This window comes from Bacillus rossius, chromosome 8, assembly GCF_032445375.1.
Source record: "Bacillus rossius redtenbacheri isolate Brsri chromosome 8, Brsri_v3, whole genome shotgun sequence".
Taxonomy (NCBI): Eukaryota; Metazoa; Arthropoda; class Insecta; order Phasmatodea; family Bacillidae; genus Bacillus; species Bacillus rossius.
The window spans coordinates 12,308,095-12,326,285 of NC_086336.1; the positions used below are offsets into that span (position 1 = coordinate 12,308,095).

At 38.8% G+C, this 18,191-nt stretch overlaps 1 protein-coding gene across 1 annotated transcript in view; it reads right to left on the reverse strand.

The window, feature by feature from the left end:
- Nucleotides 1-18,191, reverse strand: part of LOC134535278 (neuropeptide CCHamide-2) — a 192,342-nt gene continuing 174,151 nt past the window's right edge. Inside the window, exons 2-3 of the mRNA XM_063374351.1 lie at nt 13,342-13,541; nt 1-144 (exon numbers count right to left, since the gene is read on the reverse strand). Of these exons, the coding sequence (XP_063230421.1) occupies nt 100-144; nt 13,342-13,541 (245 nt within the window). The 3' untranslated portion in view covers nt 1-99. The remainder of the gene's footprint in view (nt 145-13,341; nt 13,542-18,191) is intronic.

Genomic DNA, 18,191 nt, shown 5'->3' on the forward strand with positions numbered 1-18,191 from the left:
TGGAAACGTATTTATTTAACAGAAGAAGTGACACACAAACAGCTCAGACGAGGAGATCAGAGAAGGTGGATGGGTGAGATGTTCTGGACCTCTGCGCTCTCACTTCCTCTCCTCGATCCCCGAGCTGCGTCGGTAGGACTCCAGCTGCAACATGAGAACAGTTCTCGTCAACTGCTGCTGCTGTGCTTTCTGGTCGAGGTCATGTCCTTTAAAAATTATGGTGAACTCTCTCATCATGGCTCAAGACTCTTTACTGAAAATTATTGCGTGAGTTTCAGAAGCTGCACACCGGAAATTATAATTGCAGACACACGCCACAATGCGAAGGCATTTAAGTCACAGGTGTGCCGCTTTATATACATTATAATATTTTTGAAAGATCAATCTTAAAATACAATACATCGAGCTTTAATATACTAGTTTTACATCCAAACACAAAAAGTTAAAATTATGTTGTTTTTTTTCCTATAATGAAAGTTATTATTTAGATCAGCGTTAAAAACACTGTCAATCCAAAAAGAGGCTTCTAAAATTTGGTAGCAGAAATTTTTTGCTGTTCTGGTTCATTTATGGTTATCAAAACCATTTTTTATTCAACAGGTAAAATATATATACAAATCATAACAAGTCAATAATAACCATAATTTTCACAGGTACAGTGACAATTAAAAACAGTTTAGTTTATATTGCACACTTTTATGGTGTGTGCTATGATAATTACAAAAATCTTCTCATACGTTTTCTTTCAGATGTTTTCAAAATCAACGCGTTAAAACAATATTTGAGAGGGGGGGGGGTGTTGTGATACTCCAACAGGTCATTACTATTTCTGTTCTGAACTTATTACATATTTAATATTGATCGTGGCCACCAGATACTTGCTGCTGGTTATATGCAAATTGTGTAAAGAAAAGAGTTTGTTGGGGAAAAATATGCTTTACTACATTTTTTGCTTCAAAAAGAAACTCATTCCTGTGTTTACTTGTAGAGCATTCGTTGCTTTCAAACTAAAGCCTTAAAAAATAGTTAAGTAGTTCATCGAATTTTCATTCAAGTTAAAGTAAGAATTTAACAGTTGACAACTAGGCATCATTAAATAAGAGTACACAAAAATATGTAGGAAGTGGTCTTAAAAATATCACTAACAAAAAAGGCAATAAAAATATTTGGGATGAGGCAGATAAGTAGTATAGGAATGGGGCGCCGAGGACAGGCTTCAGGCTGAGGTGCGAGGTGCCGAGCCACATCTCTGACGTCACGTCCATCTCTGACGTCACGGCGGCCATCTTGGATGGTTGCGACCTTGTCCTTTGACCTTGACCTGACCCCGACGGCCATTCTGGATCCGCCATCTTGGATCCGCCATCTTGGATCCGCCATTTTGGATGACGTAATTGTGTGTTCTCGAAAATTCCTGTGTTGTGTTTTACGCCATATTGAGTGATGACGTCACCGTTGCAATTTTCGTTACGGCCGCCATCTTTTACTTTTTTATTTATTATCCGATTTTAATGAAATTTTTTTTAAAAATTATAAAAAAAATTAAATAATAAAATTTTAATAAAATATTTATAAAAAACAAACATTAACAACCCGGAGTTCGGAGTCCTCGGTTCGAACACGGTGAGGGCAAAAAAAAATTAAAAATGGCGACCGATCCTTCCCCCGTGGTGGGTGCTAGCAGACTGACTCCCACCAATTTTTTTCAAAGCATATATATCGTCATCTAGTATGACGTCATGTCCACCATCTTGTCTTTGATGCCATCTTGAAAATCTTTATTTATTATCCGATTTTAATGAAAAAAATTCCAAAATTCATCAAAAAATTAACGCAATTAAATTATGTTTGATTATATCGATGTACGTCCTTGGTTCGATTCCCGGCGAGAGTAAACAGTCAATCCTTCCTCCATGAAAGCTACCTAGACTGATCTACCACCACCAATACCAAGGTATATATCGTCAACTGGTATGACATCATGTCCGCCATCTTGTCTTCATCCGCTGGAGACCACCATCTTGTTTTCGTCTGCTAGAGTGTGCCGATACCATGTAGTATAATTATCTGGTCACCACACCTTTGACCTTAACCTTGAAATTTGACCTTGACCTTTAAATTTGACCTTGACCTTGAAATTTAACCTTGACCTTGAAACTTGACCTTGAAATTTGACCTTGAACTTTGACCTTGACCTTGAACTTTGACCTTGACCTTGAACTTTGATCTTGACTTTGAACTTTGACCTTGACCTTGAAATTTAACCTTGACCTTGAAATTTGACCTTGGACTTTGACCTTGACCTTGAACTTTGACCTTGACCTTGAACTTTGACCTTGACCTTGAAATTTGACCTTGACCTTGAAATTTGACCTTGACCTTGAACTTTGACCTTGACCTTGAAATTTGACCTTGACCTTGAAATTTGACCTTGACCTTTGTAATTTGACTTTGTCCTTGAAATTTGACTTTGTTCTTGTCGACCATCATGGATCCGACATTTTATGTTCAGTACATGCTACCAGGAGCTACCACCTGCTGAAGTACACCATATTGTGTGTGTACTGGTATTATAGAGTACATTTCCATCTGGATAATTTTATTCTAACCCGCTACAGTGCAGTAATCATTTATTATGGAGGTGCCCCCCCGCCATCTTGAAATTCGGCCGCCATCTTGAAATCATGTAATAATGTAGCTAGAAAAGCGGAAAAAAATCCAAAATTCATTAAATAAATTAGTAATCCATATAATGATTTATTTGATCGACTTAGGTCCTTGGTTCGATCCCTGGCCGATATAAAACAACTTTAATTTAAAAAATACTAAAAAAGTGTTAGGTTTGAGAAAATAAAAACACTACAAGTTCTTTTAAAAAAATTTTATTACATAAATTCAATACACTACTACAAGTACAAAAAAACACTGACAAATTACCAAAGCCTTTTGGATTCCTCGATTCAAACAGTCTTCTTATTGTACGGACTAAGCCTTTTACATGACTTTAAATGTCTATCCGATCCGTTCATCACTGCAGCCAGAGACGGAACGAAGTTCATAGTACCTATATAGTCTCATTAGCCGGTACAACACATGAGTCAAATCAATAACCATGTTCATTATACTTCTCGGAGCATTTTTTATAATGACGATGTAAGCTACCGAGACGTGAAATTAGTTTATTGCACTTATTGCACTGAAATTGTATTCTTTGAACATTATTAGAACAACCGCTTCTTTCATGTCTGCGAGCATTTGAAGTGATAGTAAATGATGCACCACAGTATTTGCACTGATGCGAAGTACGCTCTTCATTAATTGAAGTATTCAATGCTGATGAAACGTCAGCTGATGGTGGAACAGCACATATCGAAGTCTCCTCCAGTGTTGTAAGAGGCGTTGCCAACGGGATCTGGTCCAACATCGTCGGCGCCGACGTCATGGTTCCCGTAGTCGATGGTACATCCTCCATCGAGTACGACGTTAAAGTCGGTAAAGATGCCATCGAAGTCTCAAGAACAGGCAATTACACGACTTATGCACCAGAAGAAACAAACTAGGTGATCCGTACACCGTCGACGGCAGTAACAAACTGAGCGTCCTGCTGTCTAGGACTCGTTTATATACATTAACCGGTTTGAATAATACGCTAGTCAAATCAAGAACAATTTACTAAAATACTAGAGTCAAAACAACATTTAAAAAATAGAAGCACCATCAACAAAAAAAGGATGCTTATTTGGAAGCACCATCAAAAAATAAAAAAACAATAGGAAGCACCGACTACGAAAAGGCAGCACATTTGGAAGCACCGACAACGAAAAGGCAGCACATTTGGAAGCACCGACAACGAAATTGCAGCACATTTGGCAGCACCGACAACGAAAAGGCAGCGCATGTGGAAGCACCGACAACGAAAAGGCAGCACATTTGGCAGCACCGTCAACGAAAAGGCAGCACATTTGGAAGCACCTACAAAGAAAAGGCAGCACATTTGGCAGCACCGTCAACGAAAAGGCAGCACATTTGGAAGCACCGACTACGAAAAGGCAGCACATTTGGAAGCACCGACAACGAAAAGGCAGCACATTTGGAAGCACCGACAACGAAATGGCAGCACATTTGGAAGCACCGACTACGAAAAGACAGCACATTTGGAAGCACCGACAACGAAAAGGCAGCACATTTGGAAGCACCGACTACGAAAAGGCAGCACATTTGGAAGCACCGACAACGAAAAGGCAGCACATTTGGCAGCACCGACAACGAAAAGGCAGCACATTTGGAAGCACCGACTACGAAATGGCAGCACATTTGGAAGCACCGACTACGAAAAGGCAGCACATTTGGAAGCACCGACAACGAAAAGGCAGCACATGTGGAAGCACCATCATCGAAAAGGCAGCACATTTGGAAGCTCCATCAACAACAAAAAAAAGGTAAAAAGGAAGCACAAGTTACGAGATCTAAGTCTTAGTTAGAAATCAGAATACAAGAAATAAAAAACATTAAATTCTTATAATTTAAATTATTTATTTTATTGCTTTACATTATACAAATGCAAGTAAAACAAGCCATTATTGTATGTAGCCAGCATTCCTCAGTTCCTTGAGTATGAAGGATATTTCGTTGATGCACGAATAGTTTCCTGCACAAAGCGAACCATGTAGAAGTCTTAGCCGGTCAACCAATATGTTAGGATCTTCCCATGTGGTATAATCATTCTCTTCTACCACCATCTTCCTTGCACGTTTATAATAAATATTATTATCTCTGGCGTCTATCGTTTTACCACCAACCTCAGGGTAACTTTCATGTTTGAGACGGTGATCATCACAAGCTTGATCAGATTTATTTAATATATCACGTCGTTTCCACCGTTTCGGTCTCAGGACACCACCACCACATTCTTCGATCTTGGCAGCTTTAAGTGCTTCATCATAGTCTATGTCTTTGTCAACAGTCTCAGAGTCACTGTAACAATCACCGTAGAAGGAATCGTCTTCACCCAATTTACCGTAATAATTCGATGTTGATGATGTTAAAGTGTCTTCATCGTCTTCATGCTTCCTTTTTAGGAATCCATCATTTTTACAAAGTAGGAAAGATCTACTTGAATTCGGCTGGAACATATTCTCACTTTTCACGTTAAGGATTCTTCCATTGTCTTCATTCTTCCGTAAATCATCAACCTCCTTCAATTTAAGTTCTTTGTCGAGATCGGAAGAGCCATGAAAATTATTGTCGTAATGCAGATCACTCTTCCTTAGGCTAGTAGATTCATCGTTGTCCTCTAGCTTGTACGCAGGCTTGGCGCTACAAGTTCTGCCATGTCTTTTTAGGCACTCTCTCCGCGTAAACGACTTGCTACATCGAACACAACTTATCATATTGCGCAGTGGATTTTTAACACAGTCATTTTTCTCGTGTTGTCTTTTATTCTTTCTCAAGATAAACTATTTACTGCAAAACTTACACCTATGTTCTTTCGATACAGCGTCAGATCCCAAATCGGAATTCATATTAGTTACTGAGACTAATACCAGATACCAATTGAGTGTTTTAAATTAGATCCAACACTTAAATAGAAATTTTTTCATATTTCATCAGCGAGAATTAATATATCTCATGCAAAAGTACTTTATGCATGTAGTTCTGCTTTTCAACAACAGATGTCGCCACATGTTGCTTGCAGGTAAATAATATTTAGTTCTTTTATGCGGGATGCGGGATGCTCACTAACGATCGCAAAAGAAGGATGGCTTCGCTAGACTCCAAGGAAAAGGAAGTTCGTCTTGCATGTTGGTGCTCCACAGATGTCTCATGGCGTAATATTAATTTGACTGAGTAATGATATTTTTTAATTCCACCTGATAAAAATATTCCAAGATTTTATTTAGTAGCAGAAATTATCGAATTAAATGTAATTCCAAATAAAATGACATGTCTCATTAGACAAAAAAATCCACGCAGAGAGCGGTTTCTCAGAATAGTCAGAAACACTTGAAGAAACCACAGGAATGATTGCAAGAACACGGGAAAAACCATCAAAATATTGACAAGAATAATCAGGAGCACACAGAGAAAACCATCATAATATTGGCAAGAATAATCAGGAGCACACGGAGAAAACCATCATAATATTGACCAGATTAATAATAAGTACTCGGAGAAAACCACCACATGTTTTCTTTGATATCATAAAATTACAGGAAAAAATATTTAAAAATAAAAATAAATTAATAAAAAAATAAAAAATAAATAAAAAATGCATAAGTTTCTGCTAGCTTGTAAACTTATCATTGTTGAGCAAAGATAGAGTTCTTGTACAAGCCAGAAATTTATGCATTTTTTTATTTATTTTTTATTTTTTTATTAATTTATTTTTATTTTTAAATATTTTTCCTGTAATTTTATGATATCAAAGAAAACATGTGGTGGTTTTCTCCGAGTACTTCTGATTAATCTGGTCAATATTATGATGGTTTTCTCCGTGTGCTCCTGATTATTCTTGCCAATATTATGATGGTTTTCTCCGTGTGCTCCTGATTATTCTTGTCAATATTTTGATGGTTTTTCCCGGGTTCTTGCAATCATTCCTGTGGTTTCTTCAAGTGTTTCTGACTATTCTGGTAAACCGCTCTCTGCGTGGATTTTTTTTGTCTAATGAGACATGTCATTTTATTTGGAATTACATTTAATTCGATAATTTCTGCTACTAAATAAAAACTTGGAATATTTTTATCAGGTGGAATTAAAAAATATCATTACTCAGTCAAATTAATATTACGCCATGAGACATCTGTGGAGCACTAACATGCAAGACGAACTTCCTTTTCTTTGGAGACTAGCGAAGACATCCTTCTTTTGCGATCGTTAGTGAGCATCCCGCATCCCGCATAAAAGAACTAAATATTATTTACCTGCAAGCAACATGTGGCGACATCTGTTGTTGAAAAGCAGAACTACATGCATAAAGTACTTTTGCATGAGATATATTAATTCTCGCTGATGAAATATGAAAAAATTTCTATTTAAGTGTTGGATCTAATTTAAAACACTCAATTGGTATCTGGTATTAGTCTCAGTAACTAATATGAATTCCGATTTGGGATCTGACGCTGTATCGAAAGAACATAGGTGTAAGTTTTGCAGTAAATAGTTTATCTTGAGAAAGAATAAAATACAACACGAGAAAAATGACTGTGTTAAAAATCCACTGCGCAATATGATAAGTTGTGTTCGATGTAGCAAGTCGTTTACGCGGAGAGAGAGCCTAAAAGGACATGGCAGAACTTGTAGCGCCAAGCCTGCGTACAAGCTAGAGGACAACGATGAATCTACTAGCCTAAGGAAGAGTGATCTGCATTACGACAATAATTTTCATGGCTCTTCCGATCTCGACAAAGAACTTAAATTGAAGGAGGTTGATGATTTACGGAAGAATGAAGACAATGGAAGAATCCTTAACGTGAAAAGTGAGAATATGTTCCAGCCGAATTCAAGTAGATCTTTCCTACTTTGTAAAAATGATGGATTCCTAAAAAGGAAGCATGAAGACGATGAAGACACTTCAACATCATCAACATCGAATTATTACGGTAAATTGGGTGAAGACGATTCCTTCTACGGTGATTGTTACAGTGACTCTGAGACTGTTGACAAAGACATAGACTATGATGAAGCACCTAAAGCTGCCAAGATCGAAGAATGTGGTGGTGGTGTCCTGATACCGAAACGGTGGAAACGACGTGATATATTAAATAAATCTGATCAAGCTTGTGATGATCACCGTCTCAAACATGAAAGTTACCCTGAGGTTGGTGGTAAAACGATAGACGCCAGAGATAATAATATTTATTATAAACGTGCAAGGAAGATGGTGGTAGAAGAGAATGATTATACCACATGGAAAGATCCTAACATATTGGTTGACCGGCTAAGACTTCTACATGGTTCGCTTTGTGCAGGAAACTATTCGTGCATCAAAGAAATATCCTTCATACTCAAGGAACTGAGGAATGCTGGCTACATACAATAATGGCTTGTTTTACTTGCATTTGTATAATGTAAAGCAATAAAATAAATAATTTAAATTATAAGAATTTAATGTTTTTTATTTCTTGTATTCTGATTTCTAACTAAGACTTAGATCTCGTAACTTGTGCTTCCTTTTTGCCTTTTTTTTGTTGTTGATGGAGCTTCCAAATGTGCTGCCTTTTCGATGATGGTGCTTCCACATGTGCTGCCTTTTCGTTGACGGTGCTTCCAAATGTGCTGCCTTTTCGTAGTCGGTGCTTCCAAATGTGCTGCCATTTCGTAGTCGGTGCTTCCAAATGTGCTGCCTTTTCGTTGTCGGTGCTGCCAAATGTGCTGCCTTTTCGTTGTCGGTGCTTCCAAATGTGCTGCCTTTTCGTAGTCGGTGCTTCCAAATGTGCTGCCTTTTCGTTGTCGGTGCTTCCAAATGTGCTGTCTTTTCGTAGTCGGTGCTTCCAAATGTGCTGCCATTTCGTTGTCGGTGCTTCCAAATGTGCTGCCTTTTCGTTGTCGGTGCTTCCAAATGTGCTGCCTTTTCGTAGTCGGTGCTTCCAAATGTGCTGCCTTTTCGTTGACGGTGCTGCCAAATGTGCTGCCCTTTCTTTGTCGGTGCTTCCAAATGTGCTGCCTTTTCGTTGACGGTGCTGCCAAATGTGCTGCCTTTTCGTTGTCGGTGCTTCCACATGCGCTGCCTTTTCGTTGTCGGTGCTGCCAAATGTGCTGCCATTTCGTTGTCGGTGCTTCCAAATGTGCTGCCTTTTCGTTGTCGGTGCTTCCAAATGTGCTGCCTTTTCGTAGTCGGTGCTTCCTATTGTTTTTTTCTTTTTTGATGGTGCTTCCAAATAAGCATCCTTTTTTGTTGATGGTGCTTCTATTTTTTAAATGTTGTTTTGACTCTAGTATTTTAGTAAATTGTTCTTGATTTGACTAGCGTATTATTCAAACCGGTTAATGTATATAAACGAGTCCTAGACAGCAGGACGCTCAGTTTGTTACTGCCGTCGACGGTGTACGGATCACCTAGTTTGTTTCTTCTGGTGCATAAGTCGTGTAATTGCCTGTTCTTGAGACTTCGATGGCATCTTTACCGACTTTAACGTCGTACTCGATGGAGGATGTACCATCGACTACGGGAACCATGACGTCGGCGCCAACGATATTGGACCAGATCCCGTTGGCAACGCCTCTGACAACACTGGAGGAGACTTCGATATGTGCTGTTCCACCATCAGCTGACGTTTCATCAGCATTGAATACTTCAATTAATGAAGAGCGTACTTCGCATCAGTGCAAATACTGTGGTGCATCATTTACTATCACCTCAAATGCTCGCAGACATGAAAGAAGCGGTTGTTCTAATAATGTTCAAAGAATACAATTTCAGTGCAATAAGTGCAATAAACTAATTTCACGTCTCGGTAGCTTACATCGTCATTATAAAAAATGCTCCGAGAAGTATAATGAACATGGTTATTGATTTGACTCATGTGTTGTACCGGCTAATGAGACTATATAGGTACTATGAACTTCGTTCCGTCTCTGGCTGCAGTGATGAACGGATCGGATAGACATTTAAAGTCATGTAAAAGGCTTAGTCCGTACAATAAGATGACTGTTTGAATCGAGGAATCCAAAAGGCTTTGGTAATTTGTCAGTGTTTTTTTTGTACTTGTAGTAGTGTATTGAATTTATGTAATAAAATTTTTTTAAAAGAACTTGTAGTGTTTTTATTTTCTCAAACCTAACACTTTTTTAGTATTTTTTAAATTAAAGTTGTTTTATATCGGCCAGGGATCGAACCAAGGACCTAAGTCGATCAAATAAATCATTATATGGATTACTAATTTATTTAATGAATTTTGGATTTTTTTCCGCTTTTCTAGCTACATTATTACATGATTTCAAGATGGCGGCGGAATTTCAAGATGGCGGGGGGGGGCACCTCCATAATAAATGATTACTGCACTGTAGCGGGTTAGAATAAAATTATTTAGATGGAAATGTACTCTATAATACCAGTACACACACAATATGGTGTACTCCAGCAGGTGGTAGCTCCTGGTAGCATGTACTGAACATAAAATGTCGCATCCATGATGGTCGACAAGAACAAAGTCAAATTTCAAGGACAAAGTCAAATTACAAAGGTCAAGGTCAAATTTCAAGGTCAAGGTCAAATTTCAAGGTCAAGGTCAAATTTCAAGGTCCAGGTCAAAGTTCAAGGTCAAGGTCAAAGTTCAAGGTCAAGGTCAAATTTCAAGGTCAAGGTCAAAGTTCAAGGTCAAGGTCAAAGTTCAAGGTCAAGGTCAAAGTTCAAAGTCAAGGTCGAAGTTCAAAGTCAAGGTCAAAGTTCAAGGTCAAGGTCAAAGTTCAAGGTCAAGGTAAAAGTTAAAGGTCTAGTTCAAAGTTCAAGGTCAAGGTCAAAGTTCAAGGTCAAGTTTCAAGGTCAAGGTTAAATTTTAAGGTCAAGGTCAAAGGTGTGGTTACCAGATAATTATACTACATGGTATCGGCACACTCTAGCAGACGAAAACAATATTTTGGTCTCCAGCGGATGAAGACAAGATGGCGGACATGATGTCATACCAGTTGACGATATATACCTTGGTATTGGTGGTGGTAGATCAGTCTAGGTAGCTTTCATGGAGGAAGGATTGACTGTTTACTCTCGCCGGGAATTGAACCAAGGACGTACATCGATATAATCAAACATAATTTAATTGCGTTAATTTTTTGATGAATTTTGGAATTTTTTCATTAAAATCGGATAATAAATAAAGATTTTCAAGATGGCATCAAAGACAAGATGGAGGACATGACGTCATACTAGATGACGATATATATGCTTTGAAAAAAAGTGGTGGGAGTCAGTCTGCTAGCACCCACCATGGGGGAAGGATCGGTCGCCATTTTTAATTTTTTTTGCCCTCACCGGGTTCGAACCGAGGACTCCGAACTCCGGGTTGTTAATGTTTGTTTTTTTATAAATATTTTATCAAAATTTTATTATTTAATTTTTTTATAATTTTTTAAAAAAAATTTCATTAAAATCGGATAATAAATAAAAAAGTTAAAGATGGCGGCCGTAACGAAAATTGCAACGGTGACGTCATCACCCAATATGGCGTAAAACACATCACAGGAATTTTCGAGAACACAATTACGTCATCCAAAATGGCGGATCCAAGATGACGGATCCAAGATGGCGGATCCAGAATGGCCGTCGGGGTCAGGTCAAGGTCAAAGGACAAGGTCGCAACCATCCAAGATGGCCGCCGTGACGTCAGAGATGGACGTGACGTCAGATATGTGGCTCGGCACCTCGCACCTCAGCCTGAAGCCTGTCCTCGGCGCCCCATTCCTATACTACTCAGATACTTTTGCAGAATGCTGTAAATGACGCACAAATACAGTAAATATAAAAAAAACTACACGCAATAAATGTGGGTCTATACGTAGGTTGAATAGAAGAGACAGCAATTCAATTGAATATAGGTATGGACATTCTTCCTTTTATCTGTTAAAGTATATTAAAGCGAAAAAATTAAAAATAAATTATTAAATAAACACCGTGAACATGTATATACGCAGGATCATCATTACTTGGAATGTTCTACCGGCAAGGTACAAAACTACAACCTGTGTCATGTGACATGTATGAATTAATTTTCTCATTTTAGTACAGTGATAGCCTACTCATTTCTCTACTTTATCTTGCAGATTTTTATATGATGATTGATTTCAAACATTGACAACAACATTGAACTACACTGTTGACAGTGTAAGAGTGGCAGAAAGATATGTAGACCATTAGTAATTATTTTAAAAAATTGCCAATTTAAAGAAATATAACATGACACACACTATAGCCATACGCATGTTGTATTTTGTTCCTTGCACAATATTTTTGAAGTGGCGTTCCACACAAAAGGGATCCCGGGCATTTAAGTATACAAGTTAACGGCTTTTGGGATAAATGGAAGCATCTCCGGACTTACACTTTAAATTCCTTCTTGCAAATGAAACATATATTCATGTAACATTACATATATCGAACTTCTAAATTTGAACATTTACATGAAAACAACTGTATCACTAAAAAATATGTTCACATTAATACTGGGTTCGTATTCTTACCCAGGAATAAATGCTCAGTGTTGTCCCAATACCTCCAATAGTTAAAGTTATTTTTAACCGTTCCCTGAATAGCGTTCCAGTATTAATAGCACACATTATCAAGCGCAAATAAATAAAATGAAGTCCAATTATATAATATTCGGTTAATTTTTTCATGGTTTTGGTAAAAAAAAAAATTCTTGAATGAACATCAATTAAAATGTAAAATTATGTGCAAATTTTCGTGAAGAATACTCATTACTATCTCCAAAAACGTATTTCATATAAGCAAAAATTACCTTAGACATGTTGTGTACAAAGTTAGAAAATCTTTCTTGTAATGTTAGAAACTATTTGTTGGCAACATGTTTCCAGAGGTGTTTTTGTTACGTACATTTTTCCCTGTGTGTGACCGTTGTAAATTTGGTCTCCTATGCGTGCCCCTGTACACGGAGCCAAAGTTGTGGCGTGCAACTGAGCTTTGTGACCCAGCACTAGGGTATCCTGAACCGTAAACGATTATCAGAACCGGGAATTTCGTTAATAGTCTTCAACGGAACCGAGAATTACAGGTAATTTCGGTTCTAGTTAGTCTTTTTTTTTTTAATTAATGGTGCAGTAGTAGGTGATTCAAGTAGTAATAGTTTTAGTGATGAAAAGCTAAAAAGATAAACATCTGTGTTAAAATTTTTATAGCAAAGTAGTATCTACTAAAGTAAACAAATCACTTTAATGTCAGCCTTACTCTCAATTTTTCAACTTTAGAAGAAAAATTTTTTTAAACAAATACTAGTTACGACGCATGCAAAATCACAGAATCGTTAACTACGTAACAAACTTGATTGAAAACAAAAGGCACAGCGCAGAGGAGAGTATTAAATGAAAGTAGCCGTAGCGCGCAATAAATACGAAAGTTTCTTCCGTCGATGTCGAGTCCTGAAATATTTAGTTTTTGTGTTTGTACAGTATGTTTGTATATATGTATGTATTTGTATTAATTGACTTGTTCTATATCCTGGAGTCCTTACGTTCATATGGGATCCACAAATCAAAAACTGAATAAATAAATAAATAAATAAATAAATAAGTAAATGTACCGAAAGAACAGGGAATTGATTTTCAATTCCCTGTTGTTTTAACTACATGAAAGGCGCTGACCGGGATATCCCGGCGGGCACGTGCACGTACCCACTGGCGCAGGAAGGGCGGCACGCGCAGGCCCGGCTGCCGGGAGAAGTCGTTGCCGCCGTCCCGCCCGCTGCCCAGGTACACCTGCTCGTCCTCCCCTGGGCCCTGCTGCGGCATGGGCGGCCCCGCAGCGAGCATCGCCTCGTCCGAGCGCTTGCCGTGGCCGCCGAAGCACGAGTGGCCGAAGGACGAGCACCCGCCTGCCAACAAGCACTGCGTCAGCTCCGCGGACAGCAGGAAGGGAAACACACGCCTCAAGCTGGACAGCAAGCACTGCGTCAGCTCCACGGCAGACGCCAGCAGGAAGGGAAACACACACGTCTCTTGCTGGACAGCACGCACTGCGTCAGCTCCGCGGCAGACGTCAGCAGGAAAGGAAACTCACACGTCTCTTGCTGGACAGCAAGCACTGCGTCAGCTCCGCGGGCAGACGTCAGCAGGAAGGGAAACACACACGTCTCAAGCTGGACAGCACGCACTGCGTCAGCTCCACGGCAGACGCCAGCAGGAAGGGAAACACACACGTCTCAAGCTGGACAGCACGCACTGCGTCAGCTCCACGGCAGACGCCAGCAGGAAGGGAAACCCACGCGTCTCAAGCTGGACAGCACGCACTGCGTCAGCTCCGCGGCAGACGTCAGCAGGAAAGGAAACTCACACGTCTCTTGCTGGACAGCAAGCACTGCGTCAGCTCCGCGGGCAGACGTCAGCAGGAAGGGAAACACACACGTCTCAAGCTGGACAGCACGCACTGCGTCAGCTCCACGGCAGACGCCAGCAGGAAGGGAAACCCACGCGTCTCAAGCTGGACAGCACGCACTGCGTCAGCTCCGCGGGCAGACGCCAGCAGGAAGGGAAACACACACGTCTCAAGCTGGAAACAACAGTAACTGTAACACAAGATGATCTGACTTCCATGTTTGCAAACTTCCTCATTTCTAATTCGTCGTGTACACACCCTATGAGAGTACAGTGGGCTGTCTTTTTTGGCGGGACTTGAGAACTGTTCATATGTATCAATTATACAGTATCAAGAGATGGTCGAGGTAATACAGTTCTTATGTATATGTTATTTCATCTTTAAAAATAAATAATTGTTATTACTAATTTAAATAATAAATTTCAACTAATGTAAAAAAAATTAAAAATGTTCGCGGTTAGAATTGTAAACTGAAAATTATAAATTATTTGCAAACACTACCAACGCATGTCTGATACATCGTGAGACTACATTGGTTGAAATTAACGATAATATTTCATTTGTCGACCAATTTCGCACAGGTTGTGTGCACAATTGTGTATTTGACCTGTTAGGCACTAGCTTATGTTGTTTATTTAAACTGTGAACCCAGCTCTATCGACAGCGGGAAGTTTGAAAATTCACAACACATGTCTCGTCAAGAGTGAGGTCCTCAGAACTAAACAAAAAAAAAAGTCGATTCAACAGTGTGTTCATCAGAGACAGAAAACTATTTTAATGAGCTTAATAAATGTGGTCATTACAAAGACTGATCTAACGAATTTTCGCTCAGGTTTGATATATAATATAGCTGTTTCTGCATCACACGAAGCTGTTGAATCATTGGTTTGGAGTGTTTTATCTGCACACCATTCTTTCTGGTACCTACTGAAGATGGTTACTTCTTCCTTGTGAACCTGCGACAGTGTTGTGGTTTAACATTTTGCTGCCATTTTTTCTCATTATGATAAATGTTAATTATGTTTCATTCTTTACCTAGCCAAAGTACATAAAATATTTAGCTGTTGCCTTCTACGATGTTGCTTCTCTGCTGCTATATTTCCCAAAACATATTCTGTCTTAAAAACTGGTTATGCTCTTGGAACTAATTCAGCTTAATAGAGCTGAATGTTACTGTTCTTAAGGTAATATTTGTAGGACAATCAACAGGATTATGAAGACAAAAACATTAAAGTGCTCGTAAAGTAAAAGTGACTTTCAACATTTCAGTTAACGACTACTAATTTATTATTTACGAACATAAATAAAAAAAATTGGCAAACTCTTTCGTTGTTTTTTTTTCGGTTTATTTTGACTCTTTAAAATCAATATGTATAACAATGTGGTCTTTATTTTTTCCAATTTAATAAAGTACTCTTATATTTTAATTTCAGTTACCATTAGAGTTTGTTTAATATCCTGCATAAATATTAATTAATTAGAACAATCTTTTCTACCTCTTTAAATATTTAGTTTATATTGAAGCGCCAATCTTGCTTTGGTGCAACTTATTAAACAGAATTGTGCAATGATTCTGCAGTTTTTGCAAAAAATATAATGCTGAATGTAATGCACACTACAGTTATCAATGGTTGTCATATATGGAAATATAATTCCAAGTACCTATGTCATATGTTCGCGTAGCCTGTATAAAATATCGCAGGCTGTGTAGTGAAATAAAGACCAACACGTCTTCGAGAAAACAAAGGCTGTTCCTGACTTACAAAATGAGGACTAACTCTTTGACTGTTTAAAATACCTTTTGAACTATTGAACTTTCAATTGAAACAAGCAAAACATGCACAGTAAAACGTTTAAAAACCCTGCTAATAATTAATAATTTATTATGTGACTATGCTTTGATACGCTTAACCAGTTTTATATCCATTAGAATGTGGAAATAAATTTTGATAAGCGCAGAGCTAGTTCCACTCATTAGTAGCAGTTGCAATTTTAACGTTATTTACCGTCATTTAACCAAGAAAAATAAGTATTTTTGTTAAATATATAAGTACACTAGCTGCCCGACCCGGCTTCGCACGGAAATACTAATGGAAAAAAATTAAGCCGCATCTTCCATTTACAGTAATGGTAAATAAAAAAATATTCAGTGAAAATTTATTACAATGCTGTATAATGTACCGGAGAGAAAATGAATAGCACAGATGGTTTCCCGACTCGTGCACGCAACATACAACTGATGTACCCGTACTTCGCTACGGCAGTCTACAGGCAGATCACTCTTGCGCCGCTCATTATACATGCCCCTCCTTGTGGGTACGCCACTGCCGCGCGATGCCCGTTGCCATGGAGACGCAGAAGGCGTGAACAATGCCAAATTCTGCTCTCATGCATACAAAGTACACACTGTTGCCTGGTTTTAACCACCCATGGGATCTAATTTTCGGAAAATGTCATCCTGCGTAACATAAGGAACATTACTGTGAAGTTTCAAGTCTGTAAAATATATATACTTGAAAAAAAGGGCAATTTTTGATATTTAAAGTACCCGCAAAATTTCAACGGTGATGAGGACTGCACTAACAATTAAATAGTCGTTGCCATAGAGACGAATGAAGGATCAACACAGCAACAGATGTTGCCATGGTGATTTCCTAGCAAAAACTGGAAATTTTGGTATATTACGCCTCCGAAACTCCCCTTGGGATCGGATTTCCGCAGAATCCGTTCTTAGTGAGCGTCTACATCACAAAATGAGTAACTATGCTAAATTTCAAGTCAATCGGGTGTATAGTTTTAGAGATCTCGTGATGAGTGGGTCAGTGAGTGGTATTTCGCTTATATATTGTCACGTCTCACTTTCAGAGGGGGGGTTCAATTCTTCAAAAATGTAGCTCTGAACATAAGAAACTCAAAACATTAACTAGCCATAGAGCATCTCACTGAGGATTGAATCTTAGTAGGTGTATTCTTATACAAGAATAGAAAATCAGGATACTGAGAAAAAAATAAGAGTAACCTAAAAACAATAGAACAATCACATTTATTTATAACAATTAAATAAAGCTGACAAATAATGAGGCACCTTCCATGTCCGCTACCAGCCTTATAGATATTCCGACAGAAAAACAATAAACCATATATAAGATTTTCTTAGTAGTACTAACACATTAACATAATCGTAATAATTTCCTCCAGGCCACCCAGTGATACCAAGCTTCATTAGCTCTTCCACAACTTCATTTTTAAAATTTATTAAGAACATCCACTACCTTGAAACGGATTTTAGAAATTATTTAGTTTAAGTTTATAACGTCATCATTTACATGAAAAGACAAGGATCGTGATGCAAACAAATTACCGAGTTATACTTGAAAATAAAAAGGGAACGGTAGTGCTCAACGTATTACACGTTAAAACCACTAAGTTTCTAAGAACAAATTATTTATAAGAGCAAATAATACACCAAACGAGAATTTTTAAAGTTAACTACGAAGAAACACTGAAGGCTAAGAGTCCGGCATCACTCAGGCGCCATTTCCGATAGCACTCACCTAACCATTACCAAGTCGCCGCGCGGCCGGGCAGCATGACAGCCTTCCACAGGATTACCGCCCCGCGAAAACATTTTACATCTCTTTTAAGCTATTTTCTTGGCCGCAAAACCCCTACGGGGAAAACATCCTGACGGGAAGTTTTCCTGTGTTTTACAAACACGTAAAGTTATTACAACAAGCCGGCCGCGCGGTCGGCCGCGCCAGGTTGCCCACGTAGTCAGAAAACCGGCCGCTAGATTGCGACACTCGCCTGCGCACGGCGACTGCGCACAATCTGCGCTCTCAGCTGGCCTCAAAAAAAAACGACAAACAAGTCTGCGCCGCGTTTCTCTGGAACTGCAGCAAACAACGTGTCAGCTGGCCTGGCTGAAACGCGGTCACGCCTGCGTTCCCAGACAAAGACGTGCAAGACTCGCACTCTTCCAGCCCCCCCCGCAAACCCAAATCCAACAAAGGTGTTACCCCATCTTAGCGTGAGGGAAACCAAGTCCCGAACTAGCGAAAAGAATTTAAAATTGTATTTTCAACAAATAAACTAATTAAATAAATTAATGATAATTTTGAGCTACGCGACATCACCCCGGGCGGCAGGA